The sequence below is a fragment of the Erythranthe guttata genome, chromosome 14 (assembly GCF_056151865.1).
Source record: "Erythranthe guttata isolate IM_541 chromosome 14, IM_541, whole genome shotgun sequence".
NCBI classification, from domain to species: domain Eukaryota; kingdom Viridiplantae; phylum Streptophyta; class Magnoliopsida; order Lamiales; family Phrymaceae; genus Erythranthe; species Erythranthe guttata.
This window is the reverse complement of record NC_142546.1, coordinates 14,347,990-14,356,555: the sequence shown is the minus strand read 5'-3', so window position 1 is coordinate 14,356,555 and position 8,566 is coordinate 14,347,990. Positions and strand designations below refer to the sequence as shown.

At 35.5% G+C, this 8,566-nt stretch overlaps 1 protein-coding gene across 1 annotated transcript; it reads right to left on the bottom strand.

Moving 5' to 3' along the window:
- Positions 1-32: 32 nt before the first annotated feature.
- CRR4 (Pentatricopeptide repeat (PPR) superfamily protein) lies at positions 33-2,197 on the bottom strand. The gene has a single exon (XM_012990145.2). The coding sequence runs from the start codon at positions 2,094-2,096 to the stop codon at positions 255-257; it is 1,842 nt and encodes a 613-aa protein (XP_012845599.2). The 5' UTR covers positions 2,097-2,197; the 3' UTR covers positions 33-254.
- Between the last annotated feature and the right edge of the window lie 6,369 nt (positions 2,198-8,566).

Genomic DNA, 8,566 nt, shown 5'->3' with positions numbered 1-8,566 from the left:
TTGCAATAGTATGGGCATAGAACAATTACCACTTGACCGAAAGAATCTCATCCACTTGAAAATTTTCTGTAATAATAAAGTATTGTTTCTTTAATCTTAAACTAAGGTTAGGTGGGAATCCTAAAGCATGTGGGTGTCATTTGTAATATAATGCACACTAATACATTAACATGCTCAGTACACAACTTTCACGGCGAATTTTACGCGGAATATACAGCGATATACGAAACATAAAAAAAAAAAAAAAAAAAACACTAAAACTTACTGGAGGAGCTCAAGTTAAGATTCGATATACTTCCAGCAAAGAACTCGTGTACAGTTCCCTCAAGTTCGATCCAGCTGCAGCCAGGAACTTTATCCAGTTCCCTCTGTTTCATCACTGTCCTAACTCTTCTAACATACTCCCAAAGACCAAACTGAGCATACATATTCGATAAAAGTACGTAAGAACTCGAATCACAAGAATCCATTCCGATCAAATGTTTCGCAACCGGCTCGCCTATATTTAAATTCTCACGATTTGTGCATGCGCTCAGCAAAGTTCGCCAAACCACGTCGTTTGGCGGCACAGGCATTTCATTGACAAATTTTGCCGCCGCCTCAATTTGCCCTCCTCTGCTTAAAATATCCACCATGCATCCATAGTGTTGAAGCTTCGGCACAATTCTGTGAAATCGTCTCATAATTTCGAAGCAAACGAGGCCTTCCTTTATCATTCCGGAATGTCCACAAGCATGCAGAACCGCGACGAATGTAATATCATCCGGTTTTACAGAAAGTCTCTCCATTTCCATGAATAAATCGAAAGCTAAATAACCGAGCCCGTGAATGGCTAATCCACCAATCATAGCATTCCAATGGTCAATACTTTTATCTTGAACACCCTCAAACACACGCATAGCTTGCTCTATGGTGCCACACTTTGCATACATATCGATTAAAGCAACACCGAGTTTTCCATTCGTAGCAAACCGATGTTTCTGGATATACCGATGTATTGCAATTCCTTCGTTTATGCAGTTCAATTGTGTAGTTGCTGAAAGAGCAGTCAATAAAGTCACACTATCGGGGGCCAAACCGAAACCACCCCCTAACGTATCGTGGAACACTTTTAGTGCCTCGTTGTAACATCCGTTATTGACATAACCAGCCATCATTGCATTGCAGGAGATCACATCCCTTTGGGGCATAGCATCGAAAAAATATCTGGCAGCATCGACATTTCCTACTTTAGCATAACCGTCGACCATACTAGCCCAACTCACTACATCCCTTTTTGACATTTTATCAAACAAATTCTGAGCCAAATTCATATTCCCATTCTTTGCGCAGCAATCAAGCATGAGATTCCAAGAAACCAAGTCTCTGTCAGGCATTTTATCGAACAAGTCCCATGCGTATTCGAACCCATTCTCTAGTTTCACATAACCACTAATCATAGTGTTCCAAGAAACTAGATTTTTGATATCTGCAGGCATTATGTCAAATAATTCGCGAGCCGAACTCACCATTCCACACTTCACATACCCGTCGATCATCAAATTGTACGAAAACGAATCCTTTATAAGCATTCTATCGAAAATTCGTCGCCCAAATTGAAGAATCCCACATTTTATATACATGCAAATCAAACTATTCTGCAAAAAAACATCCGACCCAAATTGAAATTTACACATTAACCCATGAATCTGAATTCCTTCTCTCAACAAATGCAGCCTCGAACAAGATTTCAAAACCAACGAGAATGAGTACTCATCCACTAAAACCCCTCTCACAAGCATTAAAACAAACACTTGGTACGCATTTCCCGGTTCGTTCCCATGCGAAAACGACCTGATAATTGCATTCCACAGAAACGGGTCTCTGTAACTGTAATCTAGAAAGAGGCGTCTCGCGAAGTCCACGCTCGGTTTGTGATGAGAAAATACGAAATCGAGAATGATTTTTGACGTCAATGTAGGATTATGGATATGACCGGTTGTGATTAAATTTGCATGGATTTGGTTAATTTCCATCTGGGTTTTGCATCTTGAGGCAAATGTATACGCGGGAAATACGGAGCTCCATGGTTGGATTGAAGTTGCAGAAAGGAGCATTGGATTGAAAGAAAGCTCAGTTCTTGGCTGAAATTTGATTGGATGGAATTCTGTTGGGCCTGTAATCAACCAAAGCCCTCAAAATACTGCATATTTGTTTCCACCGTAAATTACAAAAAAGAACCCCTCATGTTTCAATAATTACTAACCACTCCTCAACTATGAATCTTCTTACACGTTCACCCTTATGGTATCAAATTCAAAAAATATTCTAGATTTTGTGGAACCTTCTCTATAGATTTTGTCGGTTGGTCGATATTACCCGACCAACCGAACCAGTGACCAACACATTTATACATGGATCGGTTAAATTACCGACATGAAGATAAAAACGGATCGAGAGCAGGTCGGTTGGCCGATAAAACCAACCCATGCTCAATGGCGAAGCTAGCATAGGGCCGGCCGATGAAATAGTTCATTATTGATTTTGGTTACTAGATTTGTTTAATTAAAATAGTACGCAATGATAGATTTATATCCCTGAAAAATTAAAAATTAAAATTTAAAATATATAATAAAATTATAATAGTAAATATCATTGTAAAGATTTTCGAATAAATAATAGAAAAAAATTATTGAGTAAAAAATATTTTCACTATGATTCTTATGATATTTTATAGGGATTATTTTGTAAACCCCCTCATTTCCAAATTATATAGAACTAACTACTAACTGGATTACACTCTAGGGGAAACCCCCCTCATTTCGAAAATATTTTGACATACCCCCCTGGGCTACCCTGAAGTTCCTATAATACCCTTCTAAAATCAGTTTTAAACCCTAGCCACTCACGGTCTCTCTCTTCTTCTCCCACATTCAAAATCCCGCCTCCACAAACCTCCCACCGGCGAAATTGCTTCCCGGAGCCATAACACTCTCTCCGGTGGTCGGAATTCAATGGTTTAACTACCGTTGGATTCCTCTCGTCGAACTCTTTATTTTGGTGGTGATTTTATTCAGTTTCGAGCGCGGATCTGTTTCTGCAAACTTTTTTCTTTCGAGGATGGTGGTCTTGCCGGAGCTTTATTTTGTGTTCCACCCGTCGAAATTTGACGGGTCACCCACCGTTGGATTCCTCTCGTCGTGATCTATATTTTGATGGTAATTTCGTTTATTTTAACATTTTCAGATTTATTTCTATATTTTTTTGCATTAATTTGTGGCGGAACCGTGGGTGGTTATTAGCGGCGTCTAGGGTTTTGGTAGGAGGTGAGGGGGTGAGGAGTCACTGTCTGTTTTGATTTAAAATTTGTATCATAACCCAGCAATAACCTCTCTCTCTATCTCTCGATCTCTTAGTGTTTGTTGATTTTTTGAGTGTTTTGATGTTTTTCTTCAAATTTTGTTGATTTGCACTAAAGTAATTTCTTTTTGTTTTGATTTTGCAATTGCAGCTTAATGAAGGCCATTGATCCTTTCCTTGAAGGTGTCAATTTGTTTTTTGAAGTTACATCTGATTTGTTTAACAGACTGTATACATTACTGTACATTACTATACATTACTATAGTAACATGTAGTTACATATGCGTATATTTGTGTATTTTCGATTTGCTTTTTATTGGTTCTGAGTGATTTATAATAAAAAATATTGAAATTTGTAAATTTTTGTTGGGGTTTTATGAATTTATTTTGTATAAGTCAGTATTCGTGTGTGTACACAATTGATCGACTAAAAACATGGGAAAAAAACCGAACATAACTATGAATTACTATAGGTACATGTAGTTATTTTCAGTACTGTAAACATATTGTTTTGAAAATTAAAAAAGAAAAATAAAAAAAAATTAAAAAAAAATTATTTTTTTTAATTTAAAAAAAATTAAAAAATTAAAAAAATTAAAAAATATATATATATATATATATATATATATATATATATATATATATATATATATATATATATTTAACAAACAGGTTTATAAAAAAAAATAAAAAAGAAAAAAAGAAAATAAAATAATAATAAATAAATCAGCGAAAATGATAAATGCAGGACCATATATGCAGATGCAGTTTGGCCGAAAATTGCATATAAGGGTAGTATAGTACTTTCACTTCTCCAGGGGGGTATGTCAAAGTATGATTTGGGCTTGGGTTTATCCCTAGTTATTTGGTGGCTAGGGGTATGTAAAATAACCCCTATTTTATATTTTACTTATCTTTAGAACCTATATCAGTTAGATGAAAAATATGGTTATAGCATTCAATACATGTAAACAATAAACGAAAGGGGTCATTAGCAACACACCCCTCCTATGGATAAAAACTAGTGATATATCCATACCATAATTCTTCCTTTGTGAAAACCCCCTAAAATATTTAATTCCCATCTTACCCCTCTAGTAGCATCTCACGTTTATTTTTTATATCTATATATTATTTTCAAAATCCCTATTAATGAGGCACCTAATCCCGGTAATTAGGCTTAATTATATACTTTGCCTAATAAAAATTGTTCCTACTATAATTTATCTCAATTATTCATTTTTTCTCTCTTTCCATAACAACAATTTAATTCCTAAAAATCTGCTTCCAAATTCCTAAAAAATTGCTACCAAATCAAAAAAAACAAAAAAACCGGATTTTAATTTTTTAATTTTTTATTTTTATATTATTTTCTAACTTTATTTAGTCATTTTTTATTTATTTTTATTTTTAATATTTTTTAATAAAAATATTATTTTAATTTAAACAAAAAATTGAAATTTTTTTCTCAACAGGTTTGCAACGCCGAATATGACTATGGTTGAATATGACTATATGTGACTATAAACTGTTGTCATATTCTTCCTTTATATAGTCTTTTTTTACATTTTGAACTTAAAAATTCCGATTATATGGCATAGTCATGTTAACCAAATCATATAAAACAACGAAGATTCCCTATTATTTACGAAAACAATTCAATCAACATCCACACAAAAAATCACAATTTGAATCTTGTTATTAGAAGTCAACTTGAAAACGAGAAGATAGAACATATTCAACAATAGTCATATTCGAATAGGACTACGCTCATATTCGAAAAATACATAAATATGACTATAGTCATATTTGAATATAACTATAGTCATGTTACTACTGCTGTTCAGATCTGGAAAAAAAAAATCGTAAAACATAAATAAAGATAGAAAAATAACAAGAGAGAGGGATGAGAGTCGACGAGGTCTTCATACACAAAATCACCCTGGCATATCTATACCCCCAACGACCGTCCATACTTCAACACAATCATCAAGGTTGACGACATGATGTGCAGCACTATAAAAAAACATGAGAATGTGACTACTATGTGAATAATTCTGCTGAATGAATCTGCACTATTCTATAAATGCACCTTAAAATAAAATTACGTGAATTCAGTTCAGCCACAACAAACACATTGAAACTTACACTAACATATCAAGTAACACACTGTTGGCCGAAAACCTACACGCAAGTGCACGTATCGTACAAGTAATATAGTGGACTAAAAGTCCGGATATCGAACCCACAGGGAATATTTAATTATCTAATCCTAGACGCTAAATTCTACCAATTATTATCAAGCCCACCCTACACAGTCGAATTTTAGAGAGAATTAACTAAATTAAACTAAATTAAAAGCGAGCAAAAACAAGAAAGCAATTTAAAACGAAGATTCAATCAAGATAGCAAGCCTAGGATTTTATTCTTCCCCCTATGTGATTATTACTCCCCCAATTCCTTCAATTATGCAAGCAATTAACCCGAATTATTAACATGAGATGCTAAAATAATCATAACCCGCTTCCGCGTGTATTACGATTCTAATACTCTAGATTCAATTACTATATTCCTATGCAATTAATTCTAGAACACAACATTAAGCAAAAATCTCAATAATGGCTACCTAAGAGATTAACTATATTCCTATGTTAATTAGTACCACAAATGCTCTTTCTACCACAGTTCTAATTATTAACCCGATCTTCCGATTCATGCGATTAACAATAACATAAAAGCGCATAAAGTGGCCAGTTTCATGAACTTAATAAAAAAAGTAGAAGAAATAATCCGGAATTAAAACTTGCATAAAATCATAGAATTGGGTTCATAAATCCCACATAGGGTTCCAAATAAAATCCTAGAAATAAGAAAATTAGTTACTCATGATTAAAGGAAAAACACAAATAAAATAAGTCATAAACGATAAATCTATGCTTAGAGTCTTCAAATTCTTCGTCTTCGTTATTGCTTTGTTGCTCTCCAAATTGCGTAAAAAAGATGATCCCCAATTGTGTGCTTGGGTTGGTCTTTGATACACGTAAAACCTACGTATAAATAACCGCAAGTGTACAGTATCGCGTTTTGCAGAATAGTGAATTCCGGATATCGATCCACAGGGAATTAAGTTCCTAAATCAACCAAGTACCGTAATTATACCATCCTAAACTTTATCTAGACGAGAGAAAAAGATGGGAGATGACATGAAGCCAAAAGGAAACAAAAATAAAAACAACGGTCCGCCAGAACAAGCGAAGAATTATGACGTGTGATGGCTTCTAGGGTAAAATTCACCAATGTACTATCGATAAAGATCTACAAATCCGAATCTAATGTCAATTCTATATTCGCTAACCCAGACACTAAAATACTGTAACCCCCGTCTCCAGTGTAGTTAGAGTCTACCCACAGGTCCGACGTCTCCGTTCAGAACCTGATATTAAGAGAGCATTTAGGTCAAGTCCTTAAGGGCTACCCGAGGTGCATCACGTCTCCGTTTCCACAACCCGAGCTATGTTTTCCTAAAATCAAACGAGAAATCCTCTCTCGAGTTCATTCCCATTTAGAATCAATTCAACTGTTGGCCAAACAATCGAAAGCATTTAATACAGGAAAACATAAACATAATCAAAGAACGACAAATAGATCACAGATCTGGAAATCAAAATCAATATATACAAGGTTTCATTTCCCTAAAAGAAAATGCTCAGTTCATTACAAACATAGCATCAAAATGAAGAACACGAGAAATTATAAACTAAACGTAAAGAAAAGCTTATGAAAAACCCGAGTCGAAACCCTCGTCGAAGCTTCCCGCGAAGAACTGGCGAGAACCGAAGAGAAAACCGAAGAAGAAGTCGAGAGATAATCGAGAGTTGGTCGAGATTCCATAAAATGAATAAGAGACCTTCTATTTCTAGTAATAAATCATTGAAAAATATCTCGTCTCGAATTCTGTGCCCAGATCGCGATCTGGGCTTCTTGGATCACGATCTGGCAGCCTTGGAAACTGCGCACCGCCTTTCCAGATCGCGATACGGAATGGTGGATCGCGATCTGGTTCTTCAGCAAAAAATGTACTGTGAGACCCCCCAGATCGCGATCCAGGAAAGCTGGATCGCGATCTGGATCTGACCCCAATTTGCTCTCTGTAAGACCCCCCAGATCGCGATCCAGAAAGGCTGGATCGCGATCTGGTCTTCTACGCCAACTTCAAACACTGTTTTGACCATTTTTTAGCCCCAATTTGACAATTTTTCATTTCATAAAAGTTGTATATCTTGAAGTTAGCTTTCTAAGGCCACTTGAATCAGCTCAATCGGATGTCGTATGCAAAAGTTATGCTTGAAATACGAAACAGTGCCACACCCGCGATAATGCACTTTTGCACGTGTTTGGTTTGATTTTCGGCTTCGCTTCCAAAATCGTTTCGAATCGGCAAAAATAGCTTCTTGTTAGAATTTATTTCGTGCAGATATTAAATTATTTGTGTCAGATTCAGTTTTTCGTTACTGTTGCGTGAAGTGTTGCAACAGTTCGTGAAACAGTTTGTAAAAACAGAAATAAACGAGACACAAATTTTAATGTGGTTCGGATACAATTGTACCCTACATCCACGGGGACCTGCAAATAAAATTTACTAATTTTTAGTTTTACGAATACAATAATAGGACTTAATCAAAATACAAAGACTCCCTCTTTGTTGACGCCGTTCTTGTATACTACGCTGAATTATAAATCTTCAATTTGCAGCACGTCCCTTGCTCCGCACGGTTGAACTCCCTTCAACGCTGAATCCCTCAGTCGGCGGATCGATCTCCTCCCGAGATCTGTTTAAGCCCCTCTCCCGAAGAACCGATCTTCTTTTTGTATAGAAGAAGCAAACTTGTGATACTCCTTGAATCTTGGTGTCTTCACCACAAAGCCTTGAAGCCGGTATATTTTCTATGAAAATCACGTATCACGATGGAACAATAAAAACGAGAGGAAAAATATTTTCTGTGAAAAATTTCTCTCGATCAAAGACGTTCCGGGAGCAGCGAAATTAAGAGCAGAAAAATATATTTTTTCTCTCCAATCAAACGCCTACAGATAACGATGCTTGAAGCCCTCTTTATACGTTCATAATTATTCCTGCACAAGAAAATACAAATCTAATTAGATCTCTTATTCACGTTAAAAAGAGTTGTATAGGAAAATACAACTATTCATTCCTTATCTAAAAACT

Coding starts and splice junctions, on each gene's coding strand:
- CRR4 (XM_012990145.2), bottom strand. CDS start 2,096: ATGCTCCTTTCTGCAACTTCAATCCAACCATGGAGCTCCGTATTTCCC.